This window comes from Lepidochelys kempii, chromosome 2 (assembly GCF_965140265.1).
Source record: "Lepidochelys kempii isolate rLepKem1 chromosome 2, rLepKem1.hap2, whole genome shotgun sequence".
In the NCBI taxonomy this organism is placed as follows: Eukaryota; Metazoa; Chordata; order Testudines; family Cheloniidae; genus Lepidochelys; species Lepidochelys kempii.
Genome location: NC_133257.1, coordinates 24867730 through 24892768, shown reverse-complemented (window position 1 = coordinate 24892768; position 25039 = coordinate 24867730). Strand labels below are relative to the sequence as shown.

Below are 25039 nucleotides of genomic sequence, written 5' to 3'. Positions count from 1 at the left end.
TCCTGATAACATTCCTACATGCCCGAGCAATATTTTTATACTCTTCCCTGGTCATATGTCCAACCTTCCACTTCTTGTAAGCTTCCTCAGCTGATGTAAATTGCCAAAGCTCCATTGACTGAAATGGGAGAACTAGTGAGGCCTGAGGGAGTGTCTTGGCAGCTCTTTATCTCTATGGGCTCTGGCACTCATCACACCTGTCTGTGGATCTTAACGAGAAACAACACAGGAGAAGATAAATATTAGCTCATCGTATAAATTGGGACCAAAAACAATGTTTGGGCCAACAACAACTAAAAAAAGACTAAAACATTATTAAACTTCTTAAAAGAAAATAGAAAGAAAAGATACATGCTATCTTTAAGTCATGGTGTTTGCTGTGGTATATCCTGGGCCTTCAGGTCTAGAAACCATTTGTGCAGTGGCAGGAGGAAGCCACCCTCTGCTGCCATATCCATCTGGAATTGTGAAGACAGAGGCCCTTGGGATGTATGCTCAATTTTATGGGCAGGACAGAACCAATTGTTGGAGTAAACCATTTGGACTAGTGTAGTTTGGTAGCGGGTACCTCTGCCCTTGAGCTAGCAAAATACCCTCAGGAAGAGGAAGAGGCATGTGCACGCTAGAAAATTAAGTCGATCTAACTTATATCGATGTACGGCCACTGCAGTAATTAAATCATGTTTGCATGTCCACACTATGTTCCTTGTGTTGGTGGTGCGTGTCCTCACCAGGAGCGCTTGCACCGATTTAACTGACAGTGCGGGGCATTGTGGGAAGGCTTCTGAATGCCAGAAACAGTCAATATAAATAACGCAGTGTCTACACTGACACTGCATTGACCTAATTATATCGACCTAAGCACTATGCCTTTTGTGGAGGTGGAATTATTAAGTCGGTGTAGCAGGTGAGTTACGCTGGCGGGAGCGACATTTTAGTGTAGACGCTTACAGGGTTAGGTCAGTGTAAGCTTCCTTGCATCAAACTAACTCTGCAGTGTAGACTAGGGCTGATTCTCCTGTACTGTTACCTTGCCTAGGTGCCTGGTAGGACAATTTTCATAAATAGCACATCATTCAGGATGTACATACAGGGCTGGGCAACCACAACTCATTACAAGACCATAGCATATGCCCGTGGTCACCAACCAGTTGATCGCAATCGAGTGGTTGATCATAGAAGATCTTCCATTCAATCGCGATCTCCCTAAGACAGGCTCCCTGTCTGCACCGGCCCCATGCCACTCCCAGAAGCAGCCAGTGTGGCTCCAGGGGCAGTAGGGCAGGGGTCTCCCTCCATGCACTGCTCCTGCCTGCAAGCACTGCCCCCACAGCTCCCATTGGCTGGGAATAGGGAGCTGCGACCAATGGGAGCTGCGAGGGCAGTGCTTGCAGAGAGGGGCAGTGCGTGGAGCTGTGTGCCACCCTCCCCCCGCAGGGGTGCGTTGCCTCCTTCTGGGAGCATGGGGCTTGGGTAGGCAAGGAGCCTGCTTTAGCAGCAGCCATGCTGTGCTGCCGACCAGGAGCCGCCGAGATAAGTGCAGCCTGGTGGGAGGCTGCACCCCAGCCCTGAGCCCCCTACTGGAGCCAGCACCCTGAACCCCCTCCTGCACCCTGAACCCCCTCCTGCACCAACACTCTCTGCCCCAGCCCTGACCCCCATCCCAGAGCCAGCACTCCACCCCCTCCTGCACCCCAACACTCTGCCCCAGTCCAGAGCCCCCTCCTGCACCTAAACTCCCTCCCAGAGCTTGCACTCCTCACCTGCTCCTGCACCCCAACTCCCTGCCCCAGGCTCATCCCAGAGCCCCCTCCCACACTGTGAACCCAGCCCAGAGCCCGCATCTCCTTGTGCACCCCACCCCTATGCCCCAGCCCAGTGAAAGTGAGTGAGGGTGGGGGAGAGCGAGTGATGGAGAGAGGGGAGGATGGAGTGAGTGGGGTGGGGCTTTGGGGAAGGGACAGGGCCTCAGGAAAGGGGCAGGGTAGATCCTGGGTTTCCCTTAAATTCAAAAAGTGATCTTGGGCGTAAAAAGGTTGGAGACCACTGGCATATGCTAATAATATATTAGAGTCAGCTAGTGAACTGGTACGGTACCATAACTGCTGCTGCATGCCCAAAAGCACACAGTGGAAAGTATTCCAGGCATGCAACTGCCTTGCTGACTCAAGTGAAGAGCCCCTGATAGTCCTTGCCATCCTCCCTCTTTTCAGCCATCTCCGCTCCTCTGATCACCTCAGAGCACACAGGTCTGGAATTTCTGCTTGTTCCTGGGCACCTAAAATGCCACCTACCCCTTTCTCCCACAATCCCTTCATGTTTCCATCCTTTCCAACTTCTACTATGTTGAACTATAGTTGATGATCCACAAGTCAGTAGAGGCTGGCTTCACCTACAGTGCCTGGATTGCCTTTGCCTGAACCTTGGTTAGCCTGTATACGTCTAAGTTAGCCGTGGAGGGGCCCAGGACAATTCTAGTTTCTGATAAGGATGAATGTGCATTAACTACTGAGGCCATGCCCATGACCCAACCAGTTTGCATGCTCCATTTTTGCAGCTCTGCACGCACCCTTTTGAAAAATGTGCTATTTCCTGTCCCTTGCTTGCAACCTAAAATACACATACAAGAAGGACATTTGTGCCCACACAAGCCTTTGAAAACTTGGCCCTGAGTGACTTAAATGAAAAACCCATGATATTTGGCATAAGAGCTAGGAAAGGCATATTGCCAAATAAGAAGGAAGATCAATTTTAGTTCCTATACATTAACAAAGAGCATTTTGTATAACCAGCTTTGCTTGCTAAACTAGAGTCTTAACATCTAACACCATTTGTCTCTGTCTTTTGTAAAGTCAGTAGTTTTGGTTTTTTCCCCCTGTAAATTAAAGGCTATGTCTTTGGGGGAAATAAGGCACCTTGGGGATTAATATTATTTTACAAACTAATAAGCTGATTTATGTGACATTTAGAATAATTTGCATCCTTTGTGTTGTCAAACTTGTGTGCGTGTGTTTGCCTAAGTATTTTCCTTAACATTTATTTAAAAATTAATATAAATACTTTTTTTTGTATGGTACAGTAAGATCTCTTTATTTTTTCCTTACAGTGGCTCCACCAACAAGACTAAGGTATAATCTAGTCACTCATGACAGTGTACAGATTTCATGGAAAGCCCCTAAAGGGAAATTTACTGGATTTAAGCTTCTTGTCACTCCAAGTTCAGGTAAAAAAATATTTACATTTGTCTATAGACATATTTGGTTCATTTAGGTCCAGTGATTATGCTGTCATGGTGACCTGGAGGAAAGCAGCCGCCTATTGCTTTGGGGCTCACTCCACAACGCTGGGGGACTTTGAGCTGGCTCTGGACAACCCGGAGCTCTGGCTGTCCAGCAGGAGGGAGATCAATCCAACTTGCCACACTGCAGCTGGAGGCTAGTCTGAATGCAGATGTCTGGAGTGTCCAGGGGGTGGAGTCAACTGACTGATACTTTCTGTGCTTCATCATCGGTAGCGAGCTCTACCTCTGGTGCTGTCCCTGTGAGCATTCCCTCCTCTGTCCTGCTTGCCGTATACAGGGAAATAGCAAGTGCCCCAAAAGAGTCAGTAGATGAAGTTTTGTGAATGTCCATGGGAATTTTGGGCAGTCAGAACAAGGGAAGTGAGTAAAAGGCAGAGGGGCAGGTCCTTAGCTGGCATAATTTTTTATAGCTTCATTGTCAATGCAGCTAAGAGATTCTGAACTAGTGGATTCTGAACTTCTCCAGTCTGCATAATATTTTAGTCATGCTTAAGGTAGCCCTTATCCTACAGACCCCCTATCAGGAGAGGGTGAATGTTCATAAACTGTGCTGCTGAAGAAACCAGAAACAAATTTTTGCAATATATCCACACTGTTATTCCTAGTACCAAGACAACTAAACTATAGCTTAGTTATTTTAGAATAACTATCACATGTAGACTATAATGTATTCATTTGAAATTTATAAATGTGAGGTCTACAAACTGCATTTGCACTTTGTTGTTTCATTTATATATAATCTACTTTGAAGAATAAAATGTAGCTTACAGATTGGACAGTGAAAAAGAACAGCTGTAGCAATTTCTTGACGAGAAAGCGATAGTTTTCTTTTTCCTCCCCCTATTCTACTGTTGCACTGGCTTTCAACCTTAAAATGAGCAGACATGTGATATATAAAAGCAATACAAATGTGCCAAAAACCACAAACCAACAAAAGTTGCAACAGTGTGTGACATGAAGCAGTTAAGTCAGCTATTGTGCGAAAAGGTATTAAATTCCAAAGGAATGAATGGCCGCTGAGTCAGATGAGCAAAAGGAAAAAGAGTGTAAGCAGTTTCGATAGTGTGAATGTGGTGTGCTTTGGCAGTCCGCTGACGGCAGAGGGTCTCCAATAAATGTTAATCCTCAAGGTAGTTTGCAATATGGATAGTTTGTACGTTCAGTTAAAGCAGTGGTAGATTTAGTAGGGCCCAGTCTAGTAGTGGTAAGCAAAAGGATGGAGAAGGGAGGGTGGTGAGCACTGGTGGGCAGTGCTGAGTACGACGCACTGCTGGTGCCACTTCAGTGCCTCTTGCCCTACTGCCCACCACCCTGCACTCAAAGCCTGCATATGGGTTGAGGCAGGAGTAGTGAAATGCACAAAATGCAGCTGCTGAGCCCTTGTTAGTGGTTATTGGATCATGCTTGGGAAAAGTTATTAGGCCACTCCCTTCCTCTGCCTAACAACTAAAACAAACTCCTTTAATGTGTCCTTTGAGGACTATTACCTAAGTATTTTAAAAAGTTTGAAATTCACTCCCAGCTGCTTGAACCCTGCCACTGATCGTGGGAGACTCAAATCCCAGATGAGTCTTCATGGTTCAGTCATGCTGAAAATTGCTTTTTAGGCTTTGAGTTTATGGACTGCTCACTCCCTCCCTCCCTCCCCACAATTACCTGCCTAGCCGTGTCACAGCTAGTTCCCCATATGTAGCTCCTCCCACCTCATTCCTAGTGTCTCGGATCATGGGTCCGGCGCTCATTGGTTTGTATCCTTTTGCACTATGATCCATTTCTCTGCTGAGTTAACCCTGTGCAAGACTCTCTCCCCTCTTAGAGCCTTTTCTGGTTCCTATTCCTTTAAGCCAGGGCACTTGAAAACTACTGTGACTTCTTCTGCAGCTAGTTCCTATGTGTTGACTGTCTTGTTGCAGCAAAACTCTTTTAGAGCTGCTGGCCCCTTGAAGTGTGCTTGATCAGATTAACTTCTGCACTGGATTTTTCTTACCTGCAGTTCTTCAGTTCCCTGCTCTTATAAACTGCCCCTTCCTGTTTCAGTTGCTCTGCTTTGGCCTCATTAGAAGAACAGACCTATAGCTGCCACTCACTACAAATTGCTTTTTTTCCCTTCTCTCCATGTGGGTGTCAGGGATCCAGGTAGAGCAGGGTCAGTCTCCAAGCAACTCTCTGGGCACAGCTGAACCTGGCAGGCGCTGCCTGATTGACTGCACTTCCTGACTGGTGGAGGGCAGATTTAAACTCCTACTTGAGCCAGTAGCAGCCAGAACTCTATTGTTGCTCAATGCATCCCATGCCACAGCTGTGATTGATCCTGCTTCCTGTACCTGCTCCCATCCAGTCCCTGCCTGCTCCTATCCAGCCTACTCTTGTGCCCTTTCCAGTTCCTTCCCTTCTCATCCTCAGTACCCCTGGCTCTACTTCCTGACTACATCTCCAACTCCCCATTGGCTCTTTCATTTGGCTTCTGACCCGTGGCTCTGGTCTCAAATACACCCACAGAGCCCTGATTCTTGACTCCGGCTTGACTCCGCTCTAATCTGGCCACCCTCATGGTTCTGACCATTAGGCATGACTGCCCACATCCCAGATGTGATCCTGACAGTGGCTTTGAGCTGGGCTTCCTGGCTGTCTTACTGGGCCCACTGGCCTCTGCATTTCACTAGCACAGTCCTTCTGGCTTCAGCACTCTGGGACTGTCCCTGCTTGTGAATGCAGTCTCTGCTTCTCTGGAGAGATTTTTCCCACTCTCCACGGTTCATGGTGTTAGCTAGTAGCTGCTTTCCTCCCAGTAGTTCATTCCATTATCTGTGCCTCCCAGGGTCACTGCAACACTTCTCCTCAGAGCTTCTGGAATGCTGCCGATACCAGCTAGACCTCCTGGCCATCTCCTTTCACCCCTAGTCAAGGTCTACTTCATGATGTCCTATTCCTCCAGCCTCTCATTTCATGTCCACATTCCCAGTTGGGGATGAGTCTCTGGACTGCTTCCAGAACAGAGTAATGCCCACAGAGGTCTCTGCTAGTTCAGATGGCTCAATTTCCAGGGTGGCCTTCCAGTTCCTCTCCTGTGTCTCACTTTGTCCCCTCTCCAGGACCTCCATTTCCTGTAGGCCTTTCCTGTGTGTGTGTGTGTGTGTGTGTACATGCTTTCACATGTGTGCACATAGCCAGGTCTGACCTGTTATTCATGTTAGGTTTTGGAGAAAATGTACATCCCATGAAATCATCCTTTTAAGGACACAGTATGTCAGCCCACCTGGCTCCCTGCTTTTCTGGGGTGTCCTCTGTGTCATTCCAAAGGGACAAGGGTTTGGAACAGACAACCAGTGATGAGTGACTGGACTTTGGTCATTACCGTACTTAATGTAGCTTAAGTATACGTTTAAGTGGTTTAAAATGTAGTAATTTACCTTATCAGAGCATTCACTATTTACTATGCCGCTGATTTTATTTCTCCTTTTGTTTCCTTGCAGGTGGAAAAACCAATCAACTAACTCTTCAAAACAGTGCAACCAAAGCAATTATTCAAGGTCTTATTCCAGATCAAAGCTATGCAGTTCAGATTATTGCATCCAATAAAGACCAAGAGAGCAAGCCAGCACAAGGGCAGTTCAGAAGTATGTATCTGTATGCATATATCATATCTCACATATTGCACTGTCTTACCAAATACCTCTTCAATCTATATATGTGCAGTATACTCAGATACCACAGAGATGAGCATGTTATGAATACTTAGACCGATAGAGAACACAGAGCCAATTTCAGCCAGGTGTAAAAAGGTGCAAGTCTGTTGACTTCAGTGGAGTACACCTGGTAATACAAAGTCTGGCTTTATCAGACATCATGCAAGAAATCTTAGTAGCAGGGATTCTAAACTAAAAACTTTGGGCTATTAACATTTCCTTTAATTTTCTCCTTTCCCTTGTGAAAATAGCCCATGACTCATAAAAAGGGAATTGTGAGTGGGAGGAAATGAAAGGAATATCTTTTTTTATTTCTTCACTTTTTCATGGATTTCCAGTGTAATTCTTAGAATGGGGTCAGGGAAGCCACGGGTAAGTCTTAAAACTTTGAACATATGATAGGCCAGATGCTCAGCTGGTGTAAGTCAGTACAGCTCTGTTTAATGGCGCTATGTCAGTTTACATCTGTTGAGAATCTGGCCTAATATGTTCAGCACATGATCCTGCAAAACCCAAACAAATACACCGGACCCTCGCTAGAACACATGTCTATATAGCGCGAATTCGCATATAATGCGGTGGCGGCCATGGATCCCAAATTTAATTACTTTAATTGCAATTCATTTTAACGCGGTCCCCGCGTTAACGCAGTACCACGCATGGAACCCAAATCCCGCGTTCTAGCGAGGGTCCGGGGTATATACAGAAAAGGATAAATGTGTTCTGTCTGAGGGTGTGTTGATTAGTTAGGTGAGCTTTCTGCCCTGATTTACATCTCAGGCCTAATCTACATTAGGAAATTAGGTCAGTATGACTATGTCTCTGAGGGGTGTGAAAGATCCATGCCCATAAGTGACTCAGTTAAACTAAACTAACCTCCAGTGTAGATGGTGCTGGATTGATGGCAGAATTCTCCCATCTACCTAGCTATCGCCTCTCGGGGAGATGGAGTACCTAGGCCGGCAGGAGAACCCCTCCGGTGGCCTAGGTACTGTCTTCACTGAAGTGCTACAGCAGTGCAGCTGCAGCGTTTTAAGTGTAGCCAAGCCCTTCTGGAACTCAATTAAAGACTGATCAGGACAGATTTAGTCCACAGAACCAAAGACCAAATAGCCTGGGGGTAGGGAAGTAATTTTTCCTGAATCCCCTTCCTACAAAACACCGTGTGTGAACATTTTTAGTATCTGAGGTGCTGGTGCTTCAGGTTTCTAACCGTGTAATGGGGTCTGCCAATCACTGTTCTAATTGCTAGACCACCCTCCTCTCCTCTCCAGCACATGATAACAAGTGCTGATTACTTGATGTAGAGGCCATGTCAAGTCCTTCTCGGAATTCCCCAGTGCCTGTATTTATTATTTTAAATACCACTGGTTGCAAAACCCGCAAAACCACAGGTTACTTTAGCATTAAAGAAAAACCTATAGAATGGCTACTCAAGCTTCCAAAGTATGAGCTGTGGTTGTTCGTAACTGGATGTATTCCACAGGAGAAGCAGAGTTGGCAGCTTGATTTTTAGAATGCCGGGGTTACAATCTATTTAATATATTGTTTCTTTAGCTGCAACATGTTTTCATTGGCTGTAGTGAGACTTGGATGCCATTTGACCGTATAATGACTGTATGAATGAAGCCAGATACAATGTGTATGCAAGTCCTTCTTTTTTTATGTTGCATTTTCATGGCTTTTTCTTCCCCCATGACAAAGTGATGACTAATTCTTGGGACTGTGGAAGATTATACTATTCCAAGGCGCTTTTGGGGAGGGGAAAGGAGGGCCAGAGTAAAATCATGAGAGACTAGCAGGACACTGAACACATCAGCATTTTAAACTCTGAGTTCTAGTTAATGTACAAAGTTTTTTGTCTTTCTTTTTTCAAGTCTACAGAAATCTTAACAGCTTGCAGTAGTCTGTTATTCTTGGGATAATTTATATTTTCTTTTACATGATCAGGTATGCAATTCTTATGTGATAGCTTACAAATCACAGTAGAATAAAAAGGTATAAAATAAGTAAGGCCTTGTAATGGATTTTTGTCTGAAAGAGGTAGATTGAACAGATGCACTAATAGATTCAATTTCATCATCCTGCAAATATGTGAATGATTTTTTTTTTGGCTTTTAAAGCTTTATAGAGGCAATATTTTTAACAATGTCTTCAACTCCATAGGGGTAGTCTCTGTAGAAGAATGGCCAGCTCTTTGCCAGAATTACTTTGCTTTTTTGCCTTCTAGTGAGAAGTCTCTCATGTTAGTGCTCTGTTCACCACTTGGAGACCAGTCTTGTGTGTAGACATCTTCAACAGCCACTGGAGTCAGTGGCTATGGAAGCCAAATCAGACCTTACTCAAGCAACACTTGCAATTGGCCAAATCATGAAGTCCTTTACATAAGAACATAAGAATGGCCATAATGGGTCAGTCGAAAGATCCATCAAGCCCAGTATCCTGTCCTCTGACAGTGGCCAATGCCAGGTGCCCCAAAGGGAATGAACAGACAGGCTATCATCAAGTGATCCATCCCCTGTTACCCAATCCCAGCATCTGGCAAACAGAAGCTAGGGACACCATCCCTCCCCATCCTGGCAAATAGCCATTGATGGACCCATCTTCCATAAATCTATGTAGCTCCCTTTTGAACCCCTTCTCTCCCTTTTTTTTTTTGTACTCTGGCAATATCTCCCTTTCACTTCAGTGCAAGATTTGGCTGGGTAAGATGTGAGTCCAGATGTTCTTAGGGTACATCTACACTTCAAGCTGGAGGTGTAATTTCTGGCTCGGGTAGATGGAATTGTTCAGAGTGAGCAAGTGTGCTAAAAATAGAAGCGTAGCCATGGCAGTGCAGATGGCAGTATGGGCTAGTCGCCCTGAGTACAATCCTACCTGGGACCCTAGGTACATACTGGAGTGGCTGCCTCATCCCACTGCCTGTGCCCCTGCAGCTATACTTCTATTTTTAGTGTCCTAGCTCAATCAAAGTTAGCGCACGTATGTCTACCCAACCTGGAAGTTACACCCGTAGCTCGAGGGTCGGCATAACCTAATCATGGGCTAGCTCATGAGGGTCTCAGTCTGCCCTGAGTAAAGGGTAGAGTGTGGATTCACTATTCCAAGAGCAGACAAAGGAGAGAATTGTCTCTGAATCACAGTTCTCCCGCTTTGCTCCTGGGGTAAGTAATCTGCTATTGGTATTGACATGACAAAGATAGCATCCCATCTCTGCCCCCACACAGCTGTGCTGGCCATTGTGTGCTGGGGAAGAAGTCAAGACTCCAATTATTTACCACCAGGATTCATGCACTTGCCTCCCATTTGCTCTGGGGTGAGGATGAGAGGATAGCAGGCCTGCAGAGGCTGCTCCCCTCTCCACCCACTGGAACCTGCAATGTAGGTATCAACACTGTAGAATGGAGACTTGTATCTCCCTTACTCCCTGTGCAGCACTGTAGAGACTGGAAGGATTGTTCTGGGGTTATGAACTGGATTGTGATTCAACAGATCTATGTTTAATTCCTGGCTCTGTTACAGGCAGTGTCTGGGAATTTGGGTGAATTATTTAATATCTCTGGTCTCAGTTCTGCAAAACAGGGATAATATTTCCTCTCTATCCTTCACCTGTCATGTCTATTTATCTTGTAAGCTCTTTGGGGCAGTGAGAGTCTCTCTTACTATGTGTTAATGCCTAGCACAAGGAGGCTTTTGATCTTGGCTGGGGCCTCTATGCACAGTATAATATAAATAATGATCAATGCTGGTCATAAATCAGCCCTATATAAATTAAAGGCTTTAATCTGGGTAGAATTTATTTTCTGTACTTTATAAGTACGTATGAGGGATGAGGGAAGGGTGTAAGGAGCCTTCACACCCACCCCTAACTTGTTTAGCCCATGTGAGGGCTAGGCACAATGGGAGTCTGAGCTATGGACCTGTCCTACTCCTGTGGGAGTGTGTGGTGCCCTGAAGAAGGCAGGAAGGAGGCAGCCCAAGGCATGGGCTTCATGGAGCGATATAGTAGCTGGCATGAATTCACCAGGTGCCAGAGACTGGAGAGGAATTCTGTCCTCCTGACCCATTCCCACTCTCTAGCCATCCTGGCCAATTGTCTGGGGTGGTGGAGCAGGAGGTTTGCACTCCTGTGTCTTTCCTCTGGGCAGATTTTCCATCACCAAAGGCTCTCCTAAACTTTGGGTTCTGCTAGTAGAAGCAACTTAGGTCCTGATACTGATGTTCCTGTGCTGGGACTCTCCTGAGTGAGGAGTCACTCTCACCAATACCTACCAAGAACATGACTGAGATTAGAAAACAAACAACCCAATTGCCGTTTGCTGCATAAGCAAATTGTACAAATGTTGCATGAAGATTCTGGTATGGGGGAAGAATATGATACATTTAACTAAGCTTTTCCCAGTCTGATACATTTCCTTTTATCTTTGTAGTTAAAGATCTAGAAAGAAAGAAGGAAACATCAAGTAAATCCAAGGTCAAGGGTACAGAAGGTCAAGGGTACGGGAGTAAACCATCTCCATCTACAGAAGGTCAGAATGTCAAAAATATGATTTTGTGATGTCACATTAATAGCCAGTTAAATATATAACTCTGCCATTACACTGACCATTTTCCTCATTACAGATAAGTGACTTTTTTTTCACTTGTGTTCCAAGATAATTATCTGCATTTAATTGCATTGATGGCAATTATAGCAATTAAATATAAGTAAAAGGCAATTTTATTCACCCTGGATATTTGATTAGCTACAATAGAAAGTTTTCTTTACTTTGCTGTTCTATTTTTCATCTTTAAACAGAGTTTTTTAAAACTAAACAGCATGAAAAATAATTGAAAGTATTCTTTTGAACCTGCATAAAACAGATAGTCTTGCCTGATTTCTTCACTTCCATTCATTAGTCAATATACAACATAGTATATATATAATAATGACAGAATTAAATATGACTTTCATGCTTGGAACTGATGTGAAATTGTCATATTTTATTACTTTGCCCTCTAGAATCAACCTTGCATAACTACCTGATTTTAATGTACAAATGTCTGTTTTATGCATGCATTACATGTCATTATGTGTCATTACACAAGTTTTATTTTAGATGTTTTGATTTTGAGTGCGAGAGAGAGATTCTTTACAGATTAACAAAAATAAATGTAGCAGACTTGGACGGGTAATGCGACTGGGCTAGTCATCAGAAACATTTCCAGTATATATAGCACATACAAGAAAATCCATTCTGCATTTAACACCTAACATAGCTTCCTGTTGGTTCTGAATTCTTAAAAGAAATCCTCCTTTCAGAAATAACACTGAAGGCAATTATTCCCATGAGCATTTATCTACGATATGCAGAGCAAGCAAGGGCAAGAAGAGCTTGAGATAATCTTTCTGCAATAAATAGACAGTTGCAAGGTTCTCACCTCTCCAGTGCCATTTTATTCTGTATCATGGTAGTGCAAGCACTATGTTATTGGTCCAAAGGTCACTGAAGTCAATGGGAATCTTTCCACTGATTTCAGTGGGCTTCGGATTATACCCTATATGTCTGTTCAATAATTACAAGACAAAAAGAACAGGAGGACTTGTGGCACCTTAGAGACTAACCCATTTATTTGAGCATGAGCTTTCGTGAGCTACAGCTCACTTCGTCGGATGCATAAAGTGGAAAATGCAGTGAGGATGTTTTATACACACAGACCATGAAAAAATGGGCGAAGTGAGCTGTAGTTCACGAAAGCTCATGCTCAAATAAATGGGTTAGTCTCTAAGGTGCCACAAGTACTCCTTTTCTTTTTGCGAATACAGACTAACGCGGCTGCTACTCTGAAACCTGTCACTATGCAAGGAATTACAAGACAGTATCTAAATTAATACAGTTTGGTTTTGTACAGCATTGTTCATACCAATTTGCCACTAAGTCTTCACGTTCCATACAGAATGTAAAGAAGTTTACTGGAAAGAAGTTTCTGGAAAGAAGTTCACTAGCATGTATGGTACTCTAAACTGTGCGCTGCATCTGCTGATGTAATATGGATGGAGGTGATCTGACCTAGTATTTGGGAGAATGTCAAATATTTGGGAGCTGGGGGAAATGAGATGGTTAGGGAAGGAAGATGTGATTGTTTAGAGGCTTAAGAAGTGAAAAAGGCCAGGGAGAAAAAGCTGGGCCTGTAATAACATTTGAAGAAAGTGTTGAATTGGCTGAGAGAGAGAAGGTCCCTGAGCCACATTTCAGGAGAGGATCTACTACACCCTTCAGGAAGACCAGAAGTAGAGGCAGAACTAAGTCTATCTGCAAAGTTTGGAGAAAGGAGGATGAAGCTGGCACAAGAAAGTTGTGGTCTGTTGCCTCCCCATGTCATGATTCAGTCCTTTAAAAAAATTATTAAATCTTTTAACTTCAGAACTTGCTTTAGTTCTCTGAAGGTCTTCACATTCCATGTAAATACTGATGGTTAGTACTGAATACCAAAATGGAAGTGTGCCATATGCTCAGAAGAAATGCAAAAGTTTTCTATGAAAAACTGTTGGTCTTGTCTGAAGGTTTTCTGTGAAGCTGGGGTGTGTGCTGGGGTAAAGTAAAACTTGGAAATAGCTCACTTTTTTGCCCTATTTGTAGCTATTTTTGTGGATCCTGACTTTAATTCAGTACAGCTCTGTTCCCAATCCAACCCCATTTAAGTCAACATAAAGATATCATTAGGCTGGATTCTTCACTGGCTTAAACCTTGCGCAGACTTTCACTTTGTACAGGTGCAGATTTTATTTAATGTAATGGCAGTTCAGGCCAATTGATTTTAATGGGAGTTGGACGACAGCATTAGCAAAAACCTTTTATGTAGAATACGACTGCATCTGTGGTAAAATACATAGGACAGAAGTGAACCTAGAATGGTACATTGGTGCAGGAAGAATAATGTTATCCAAATTGTATGAGTTGATAGCTAAACACTTTAGTTTATACTTCTGGATTTGAGAGAGCTCAAAAGAAATGAGGGAGGAGTTGGGGAAAGACCGATTAAAACATTGTTAAGAACAAAATAACATGGTAAAGTATAAAAAATGATGCTTAGACATTTGATATTAAACACTTTTTGAACATGACTAAATGAACTGAGACCAGCAATAAATTGCTTCATGCCAAAATTAAAAATCTGGGTATTAATATAAGCATAATTAAACCCCTCAAATATAGCAGTCGAAATAGACTCAAAGAATTTGTGTGTGTTATATAATATAAAGTGCATGCATGCAAACACACATGTTGATCAAGATCACTTTTGAAGCTATAATAATGGTATGAGAAAGGTATTCAATAGTAGAATATAGGCTTTGAAAGAGAGCATTGGGCAGACACTAGACTGACTTATAGGAGCTTCACTAGTATTGCAATTCAAGATGATTCTGACATTTTAAGACTAGAAATAATGTCCCTGATGCACTTGGGATGCATCACAAAGTAGCAATTCCAGGGAGCTGCCACAGTGTCTTTTCATCCTCTGCCATGTGGCCAGTGGAAGTTAGAGTACGCACTCTGCTGTTCTAACTTCCACCTCTAGAATACGTAGGCAGACCTTGTGTCAGTGGAGTATATCACGTGTAGTGGAGCTCCATGATACACTGCTCCTCTCATGTCCCCTTCTCCCCCTTATACCACAGATGGCGTGGGCAGCTGGCACAGGAAGGCGCTAAACAGCCTCTGACAGTTTTACACTGTCAGAGCATCCCAGAGCCTGGGCTCCAGCCCATGCCTGAATGCCTACATTGCAATGTTATAACCCCACTGGCCAAGCCCCGCAAACCCAAGTCAGCTGACACAGGCCAGCCCTCAAGTTGTTTTATTGCAGTGTAGACATACCCAGAGATTCCTCTTACAGGCTGAAGAATCCTCCAGGGCAACCCTCTGGCTGGTTTTGAACTTGGTGGAGCAGAGAATCCAACCCAACATCTTGAGGTAAAGCTGTTAATGAACAACAATAATTTGTTTAATAAAGTATGGTAGAACTGAATATTGACATTATGTGAGAGAGCAGAATATGTGGCAGCTACCTTATGCTGTTAGAACCTCTTAGAAAATGTTCTTAGCTTACCTATGGAGTTTGTAAAAAGGACAAAAGCAAGTCGATCACTGAATTTTATGGCTGAAAATACTTAACTGATAGGTTTCAGAGTAGCAGCCATGTTCGTCTGATAGGATTGCTCTAGGAGTGCACATTTAAATATAGGAAAACTCACACTGACTTCAATAGGTCCAGTGCCTCATCCATGATCCTGCATTCCCAATTTATTGAGACATCTTTTGATTTCAAGGGGTGGTGTCCCTCAGTAAGGAGTGCAGGTCTGAGCTCTTTAATGCAGGCACCCAGAAAAAACTTTCCACTCTAATTGTTCCAGAAAGAAGAACAAGAGACCCTGACTACTTCACACACACATTAATGTGTCGGGAATGCTTTCTCACTCTCCAAATAAAGTTAACAGAATCTCAACCTCTTTCAGCCCACTCATCTTCCAGCAATTGTACCTGGTCAGTTCTCCAGCCAGTTTGTGCACAAAGCTCCTTTCTGTGCAAGAAAAGGGGTTAATACATTCTATGCTTCTTCAGATGTTTTAGTTTTTTCCGACAACTCTCCACAAGTGTTTTTCTGTTTCAGTCCATACAGTGGTTCATAGATTCTCAGATGTATCCTATTCTCTTCAAAAAGCTTTTCTGAGGGCTTCAGATATTTCTTACAACCTGTTAGAAAGAAACTAAGGACTTGTCTACACTTACTGGGGGATTGACGCATGGTGATCGATGCATCAGCAGTTGATTTAGTGGGTCTAGTGAAGACCCACTAAAGTGACCATAGATTGTTCTCCCATTGACTCCTGTACTCCACCTGGATGAGAAGCACAAGGGGAGTCACATATCTGAAGTTGTATAGTTTAGATCGATCTCCCCAGGTAGTGTGGACGAGGCCTAAGACATGCAGGCCAGATTCTCCTCTCACTTACACCAGTTTATCCCCACTGCCTTCAGTTTATCCCCCCTGGAAAATGCCCCAACTCAGTAAAGCATTTAAGCATGTTCTTAAATTAATTCCTGTTCAGGAGTGCATGTAAACACTTGCTTAACTTCAGTGGAACTTAAGCATCTGCTTAAAGTCCAGGAGATGCTTTATGAGGTCCTGAATAGTGATGCTGCTCTGAATCAAGGATTTACAGTAGTGTAAGCTATAGCTGTGCAAGTAACTGACTTTTTCAGTTTGGCCATTCCAAAAAATCAAAAACCTTAATCTCAGGTCAAACAAAACATTTTGTTTTAGTTTTTTGTGCTTTTTAAAAAACATAATAGAAGTAACTTTCTAAACAAAGAGTTTTGAATCAAAAAATAAAAACATGGAAGGGGTTTTCATAATTTTTTTAGTTTACCAAAAGAATTTTGCAAAATATTTGCGAAGTGTTTTGATTGACTCAAATCTTCATTTTTGTGTGTGGGGGAAAAAATGGTTTTTGGTGAAAAATTTCTCTCAGCACTAGTGTAAGCATGAGGAAAACTCATCCCATATTTTATTCAGGAGTTGCTTATAAAATGATGAAAAGTCAACTACAAAAACATCAGCTTCATAAAATGATTTAAAAATATTTGCATATACTGCAAAGCTCTTTCTTTACCATAGACACTCAGCCACTATGTATTTCTTTCAATTTTAGTCACACTTTTTTACTGTGCACTAATCCGTTTGCCTTCTTTATGCATTGTTCTATGCTGCTACTCAGAAACTTGTTTTTCTTTATTCATAGAATCATAGAAGATTAGGGTTGGAAGAGACCTCAGGAGTCATCTAGTCAAAACCCCTGCTCAAAGCAGGACCAACCCCAACTAAATCATCCTACCCAGGGCTTTTTCAAGCCAGGCCTTAAAAACCTCTAAGGATGGAGATTCCACTACCTCCCTAGTTAACCGATTCCAGTGCTTCACCACCCTTCTAGTGAAATAGTTTTTCCTAATATCCAACCTCAATCTCCCCAACTGCAACTTGAGACCATTGCTCCTTGTTCTGTCATCTGCCACCACAGAGAACAGCCGAACTCCATCCCCTTTGGAGCCCCCCCGCTTCAGGTAGTTGAAGGCTGCTATCAAATCCCCCAAGAGGTCAAATTCTCCAGTCCTTAACTGAACAATTAATAAATTCCCACTGGCTTCAGTGGGAGTCTTACTCAGTAAAGGAATACAGAGTTTGGCCCTTTGTAGGTAGATAGGTAGGATATGAATTAGCAAATTCTCATCCTGAGTGATAAACAGGCTGGTGGATTCTTAAGGCACGAGCTGCCTTGGCTTCGCAGATTGGGTTTACCAGGTTTTCATACACAGGCTAGAAATCTCTCCAGCCTGAGACCATCACTTCCCCCCTGTTCAGTCTTTGTTCCTCAGGTGTTTCTAGGTGTTCAGTCTTTGTTCCTCAGGTGTTGTTGTAGGGAGAGTGAGGTCCCATCATAATGTCATTGTCCCCCTTTTATATCTTCTTCCCACTTGCTGGAGAGCTCTTTTGCTGTGACCTGGGTCAAACAGCTCCCATTGTATAGTGCTATCTCTGAGAGGTTTCTATTGTACACAGTTCCTGAGGTAATCCTTGTGCTTGTGTGTATTTCCTCAATAAGCCATCAACATTGTTTGTCCTTTTTACTGTTGTACCTGAAAGGCTGCTTGTGGGTGTTTTCAACCTCACAACATATTTCAGTAACACATGCATAGCCAAACTTCATAATTTCACATACGATGATCGCACATACAATCCAACAAGATATCAATGTCTCGCAGATCAAGACTTTTAGAATGATACCTCACAAGGCAGACTTTGTACAAAACATATCCTAATTACATGACAGTGGTGAACACTGGGGTGCCAGGGTGTCATACCCAGGGCTGACTCCAGGCACCAACGTTCCAAGCAGGTGCTTGGGGCGGCAGTCAGAAAGGGGCGGCAGAGTTTCCGCGGCGGCAGCAATTTGACGGCAGCTTCTCCGTTCCGCCGGCTGTGGTAGCAATTCGGCAGCAGCTTCTCTCTCTCCTGCCGTCTGCGGCCACAATTCGGTGGCGACAGTTTTTTTCACTGCTTGGGGCGGCAGAAATGGTAGAGCCAGCCCTGGTCATACCCTAGTTCTTGTGTTATGAGAAGGTGTACCATGGATTTATATAGAAGCAAAATGATATTTTTGTCTTATCTATCCCTTTCCTAGTGAGTCCCAACATTCTATTCACTTTTTTGACTGCTGCTGCACACTGAGTGGATGTTTTTAGAGAACGGTCCACAATGACTCCAAGATCTTTCTTGAGTTGTAACAGCTAATTTAAACCCCATCATTCTATATGTATAATTGGGATAATGTATTCCAATGTGCATTACTTTGCATTTATCAACATTGAATTTCATCTGCCATTTTGTTGCCCAGTCATCCAGTTTTTTGAGATCCTTTTGTAGCTCTTCATAGTCTACTTGGGACTTAACTATCTTGAGTAGTTTTGTATCATCTGCAATTTTTGCCACCTCACTGTTTACCCCTTTTTCCAGATCGTTTATGAATATGTTGAATAGGACTGGTCCCAGTACAGACTCCTGGAGGACACCACTGTTCATTCCCTCCATTCTGAAAACTGACCATTTATTCCTACCCTTTGTTTCCTATATTTTAACCAGTTACCAATCCATGAGAGGACCTTTCCTCTTCTCCCATGTATGAAGTGGTATAATAATTAATAGTAATCTTTAGCAGTTAAAGTTGTAAACTGTATATTAATTGTTCCTAGACTATATATCATCCAACAGTATTGTAAATCTTTCTGTAATATTTGGAAACAAAACTACCCTTAGAATAAATAAAATAAAAGTTGTGTGCCTCTCCACACAACTGTGCTTTTATTGTTTTGATGAATATTTTCTTTCATAATAAAATTTTTCCAGTGTGATCTCTTTGCACAATGCTGCTGTGTGAATTTCAGGATAAGTTCTTTCAAGGGATGATATAAACTGTAATTACTTGGTATACATCTCAGGTACATCCCTTTGTTTCTACACTACAGTAAGTTTTGCAGATGAGGTAACAACTCTGTAACTCAAATTATGTACTAGTACAGCCTCTAGCATACAAATACCATAAAACACAGTTGCCAGAGGAAAGGAGATTCCAGTCAACAATGCACAGTAAATTTTTTTCTCTCTCTCTCCATATATATCTATATAATTTATAATGTGAATTCTGAATTATATTCTCATTAACACTAGAATGGGTCTATACTGCAACCTGACCTCATATGTCAAAGAGCAACTTGTGAACATCATATTATAGACTGGAATGGGAAGTTAAAAGTTAAAAATTTTATGTATTCATGGTGTTTCCAGTCCTCTTGGCTTTAATCCATACTTCAATCTAGCACTATAGAAATGTCTATAAATAAATGTGTAGGATGCTGTCCATATGCACTGCTGCAGAGAGGAAGACCAGTCCAGTGGTTAGAGCACTAGTCTGTGATTTGGGAGTGCAGGATTTAAGACCCTTCATTGCCATAGCCTTCCTACGTGACCTTGGGCAAGTCACTTAGTTTGTTTCAATTCCCCATTTGTAAAATGGGGATAATAGCTTTTGCCTACCTCACAGAGGCATTGTGAGGATAAATACATTAAAGATTGTGAGCTGCTCAGATACTACAGTAATGGAGGCCACATAATCACCTTAGATAGATTTCCATATTTAGTTGCACGTTGAAGGATTGTCATGGTGGATTTGCAGGAATTAAAACTATGGTGATGGGTGCTTTATAGCTATGGATAAACCTGGTATGGCATGAATGCTGGTCCCACAGCTGGCCAACGTATCCAGGAGAGATGTTCGTTTGCTGTCAAAGGTCAAAAAGCACCTTTTTAAAAGCCAGCCTCCATCAAACAGAGTTCTGGCAGTGGTCAGAGGGACGAGAGAGCACATCTTTTGGTGGTTGTTTACTCAGTAACATGTCTGTATATCTTCATGGGATTTGCGTAATTCTGCCATGCTGCTGGGGCTGTCTAGTGCACAAGAGTTGTGACAGCTGTGCACAACTGCAAGAGGCCCATTGAACAACTGCCCATTGAAGTCTAGAACTATTGAACACAACTTTACCAGGGAGGAGGTGTGTTGCTAAGAATTGGGTGACCCTGTCTTTCCCTCATGGAGGTGGATGGATCTCCTGCCACTTAATTGCAAATATGTGGGACTAGGGGAGAGGGGCCTCTGCATTATCATCTAATTCCTGAGGGAATCTTTTTAATCCTTTCTCAATCCTGCCCCCCCAATTTTCATTTTGTTTCAGTGTTATGGGGATATTTTTGGAGCTGGCACCTCCATTAATATCCTTCACCAACTGTCAGTCAGCAAGGGGATGACCCCACCTTCACATTAGGATGTCTGGCATGAATTGTTCCATTCCATTCCTTCATGTCACTTCTTCTCTTGAGCTCAGTTGTTTTAGCTGAAGATTGAGATTCCACTACTGGAAGGGAACACTTTTGAGTTGCTGCTGGAAACCTAATTTGCTAGTTTGAAGAGTTTAATTAACTGGACTCTGAATTATATTCTCATTAATATTACTGTGATGGCTCCATACTACAAATGGATGGGCTCAATGGGCACAATCCTGCAAATGTTTACTTACAGAAATAACTTTGCTCACACAAGTAGACCCACTGAAAATAATAGAGCATATAAAGTGTCTTATATGCATAATAGTTTGGAGAATGAGGCCCTAGAGCAGCATATATCAGGAAATTTGCAAGGTTGCTGTAGGTCAGCAGCTTTAGAGGCAAATTTAACCTCAGTAGTGCCCTTGCTTCAGTTCAGTTTATTTAGCTAGTACTAGTAGAATGTGGAAAAATCACCTTTTGTTGAACACTCATGTTTGGAACTTTTGTTTTAAATTAGATGTGTGATAAATACTAGAGATGGAAGATAGGGATGGTAGTTCGGTCTGGAAGGGTAATCAACTCTTTCCTGTAAAATATCTCTCTTATCTCATCTTTTCTGCTCCCCTAAGAACTTTCCAGCTCAATATCCCAATTTAGCTCAGTACCTAGAGGGCTTACAGGTGCTGTCAAACTGTGGCAGATGTTTCTGCCTTAAGAGTTTCATAATATTCAGTGTTTCATTGTTCTCCAAAGAAGTAGTAATAAAGTGTGAGTTGCAAGCAGTAATGGTGTATCTGTCTGTTTGTGTCTACAGATAGTTATAAATCTCTTTATAACTGTCAACATATTTCAGTGAGGGCAACTCTATTTGGTTGGTTTTGTAAAAGGAAAAAACCTCAGATGTTCAGATTTTGTCTCAATCAAATACACACGATGTCAGCCTAAGAATGATGTAATCCTTCTGTCAGGTGGTGTCAGCACCACCCAAGGCTGCGTTCTATATCTAAGGGTGCCTCCTAACATTACAAACCAAAATCAGCTTAAGCGCTCACCCAGGAATCTGGGAAAACTAAACATCATCTTCCTCTCTGAGTGCCACTGTTTATTTAGGTGCCTGTGGGTTATAAAAGTACCTAGCTTTAGATCCCAAACTTGCAAATTTTGGCTTTAGTGACTCATAGAAACCACACAGGGAGCCAGCCACTGGCTGAACTAAGAATAAAGCCCAGAAGTCTAGGTGCCCAATGCATTGTGTGATGGGAATTTCCTTTCTTCTGGCAACTGTGTTCATCTGCTGGTATTCATGAAGTGTTACTATCCAGTCCGTCCCTGCATTATGCTGGAAAGTAATCATTTCTGCTAAGGGCAGATAGCAGACCACCATGTAAATTATGGTTTTACAGACTCTACATTTTTATATTTTTAAATGCCACTACAAAACCCAACTAAAGATGAGCCAAATCATGTACCAAGTCAACATAGAGATTCCTGTGGTCTCCATAGTGTTGGCTGACTTAATTCAAATGATAACATTGGTAAATTTGAACTCCTTTTTTAAGCACAAAACTAAAAACATTCCGTTTTAGGATCTGCCAGTGTCTCTGCTGTATTATAGAAGCTCCCCTTATGGAAAAGTCCTATACAATATAATAATGGTGAAATAGGATTCTATAGAAATTACTTTCTAAATCTATAGCATTTAATAGAGAATAGTGTCCTTTGTATAAAGTTTAGTTAACCATCCCACGGAATTCTCTATGAGGGTTATGATTCTCTTTTTAATTCTATAAGTGAGTTCAAAAATCATTTTGTATTAAATTCTACAGGACTTTTCCATAAGGGTCTACCCTTAAAAATCCAATTAAAATGGGCTTGGATATGAGAATTATCACTTGGGTTTTAAAGCAGTATGAAAGACCATAAGTAAAGGATAGTTATAAGAGACATCAAATTGAGGAAAGTGTCTAGTAAAGTACTTCAGGAGTTATGGTTAGGTCTGGTCTGATTTAACTTCTTCATTAATCATAGGGGGTATAATATGATGTCACACAGCTGGGCTTCCCACATGTCGTCTGCATCTGTTCAACTCACACATGTTACAAAATGGGGATGTACTAGAAACCAGAGTGAGGCTAGCGAAATAATAAGGGACTTAGTGAGATTAGAAACATGGGTAGACAATAAAATTAGACAAAACTCTGGAAAAAAAGGCGACGTAGCAATGGGAAAAATAATCTGAAACATGGCTCTTCAGTAGATTATTCGTGGCTATTATAGAGGATGAGAGAAACTTGAAAAACAGTGAACTAGAAAGAAAGGAGCACAATTAGATTTTAATCTCTCTAAGGGCAGGGAGTGTCTTCTTGTTCTGCATTTTATGGCATTTAGCATGATGGGGTTGTGGTCCATCACTAAGGCTCCTAGGTGCTACCATACAGATAATTATCTAGGGATAATGCAGGGGTGTATAATCTTGGTATTGGTATTGTTTCCTAGTCTTCTAACTACTGAATAGAGAGTGGCAAGGCAAAAGCAAGTTCCCTACAGGGGGATACATTATATATAAGGCTACAATTTAGTTGCAGAAGTCAAGGAATCCGTGACTTCCAGTGACCTCCATGATTTCGGCCTGTGGTGGTAGAAAGCTGCAGGGTCCGCAGGCGGGGTACCCTTGCTGCCTTTGGCGGCCCCTGCAGCTCCCAGCCGCCGTGGGTGGCAGAGAACTCCCAGAGCTCCTGGCCACCGCAGGCAGCTGGAGAACCCCCAGAGCTGTTGGTGGTGAGGGAACCCCTGAGCTCCTGGCCACCATGGGTGGTGGCAGGGATCTCCCAAGCTCCTGGCTGCTGGGAGCAGCGGGGGAAACCCCTGAGCTCCCGGCTGCTGTGGGCCCCTGAAGCTGCGCGTAGCGTGAGTACCCCACAGCTCCCGGCTGCCATGGGCTGCGGGGGCACCCCACAGCCCTGCACAGGCAGCAGGGGGACCCCACAGCCCCCAGCTGCTGCAGGGGGCTCCTAACCCCTGCACAGCTGCCCCCTTCAGGCCGTGTGGGGACCTGCAGATCCCCATTTTGTCCCAGATATTTTTAGTAAAAGTCATGGACAGGTCACGGCTTCCGTGAATTTTTCTTTTTTGACCGTGACCTGCCTGTGACTTTTACTAAAAATATCCATTTTAAAATCTCAGCCTTAATTATATATTAATACTTGGTGTAGGAGTAACAGGTATAAAAGAATTGATGGCAATCCTATCATGAGACACTTTGCACTGGACAGAGACCTATCAAATAAAAAGTTCAGAACAAATTTCTTGTGAGCGATGTGACAGCTAAAGCAGATAATTTGGGTATAAACACTGAATACAACAAAGTACTTTTTTTTTTAACCTGCTCAGGGCCTTATCCTGCATTTGTTGCATACTCCAAACCCCCATTGACTTCAGTGAGAGTATAGGGTGCACAAGGAATCCAGGATCAGGTTCTTTCAAGGCTCTTTTTTTCTTGTTGTGTTGTCTGTCTTTTGGAATTCTTTTTTCAGAAGTATTTTTGGCCTTTGAGACAAATATTATTCTGTTTTTGTGTTTGTTATTCAGGTGACACATTCAGGTGACCCGGTCTTCATTGGTTGTCTAAGGGCTTGTCTACATGTGTGGCATTGTGCACCCGAGGAGTGTGACTTGTAGCACGCTCTAAAGTTTTGCACTCTAACTGTCCTGTGTAGACCATGCTGACACACTAAAAGGTTGCGAGTGTGCATTAACATACTACTTACAGGACTGCAGCAACGCACAAGGTACCTTTTGGAGCACCTCAGAAGGGTCTTCACAGTACAACTAGAGCGCTAAACTTTAGACTGTTCTACGCTTTACAGCCCTCTGGTGCACATCATGTGGACAAGCCCTAAGATGTTGGGTTTTGACTAGGGCTGTCAAGCGATTAAAAAAATTAATCACAATTAATAGCGCAATTAAAAAATTAATCACACTGTTAAACAATCATAGCATGCAGGCCTGTCAATCACAGTTAACTCATGCGATTAATTCAAAAAATTAATCATGATTTAAAAAAACACAGTTTTAATTGCACTGTTAAACAATAGCATACCGATTGAAATTTTTAAACTATTTTTGGATGTTTTTCTACATTTTCAAATATATTGATTTAAATTACAACACAGAATACAAAGTGTACAGTGCTTACTGTATATTATTATTTTTATTACAAATACTTGCACTGTAAAAATTATAAACAAAAGAAATAGTATTTTTCAATTCACCTCGTACACGTACCATAATGCAATCTCTTTGTTGTGAAAGTGCAATTTACAAAGTAGATTTTTTTATTACATAACTGCACTCAAAAACAAAACAATGTAGGCACTAAAGTTTTACAAGTTCATTCAGTCCTACTTCTTGTTCAGCCAATCGCTAAGACAAACAAGTTTGTTTACATTTACAGGAGATAATGCTGCTGGCTACTTATTTACAATATCACCTGAAAGTGAGAACAGGCATTTGCATGGCACTTTTGTAGCCAGTGCCAAAAGGTATTTATGTGTCAGCTATGCTAAACATTCATATGCCCCTTCATGCTTCAGCTACCATTCCAGAGGACATGCTTCCATGCTGATGATGCTTGTTA

The 25039-nt window shown here is 42.5% G+C and overlaps 1 protein-coding gene across 4 annotated transcripts in view; it reads left to right on the top strand.

Annotated features, from left to right (window-relative positions):
- Positions 1 to 25039, top strand: part of COL14A1 (collagen type XIV alpha 1 chain) — a 175469-nt gene that overhangs the window by 15610 nt on the left and 134820 nt on the right. For all 4 annotated transcript variants that reach the window (XM_073330233.1, XM_073330232.1, XM_073330231.1 and 1 more), the window contains exons 3-5: positions 3107 to 3223; positions 6775 to 6918; positions 11418 to 11516. In XM_073330233.1, coding sequence (XP_073186334.1) covers positions 3107 to 3223; positions 6775 to 6918; positions 11418 to 11516 — 360 coding nt within the window. The remainder of the gene's footprint in view (positions 1 to 3106; positions 3224 to 6774; positions 6919 to 11417; positions 11517 to 25039) is intronic.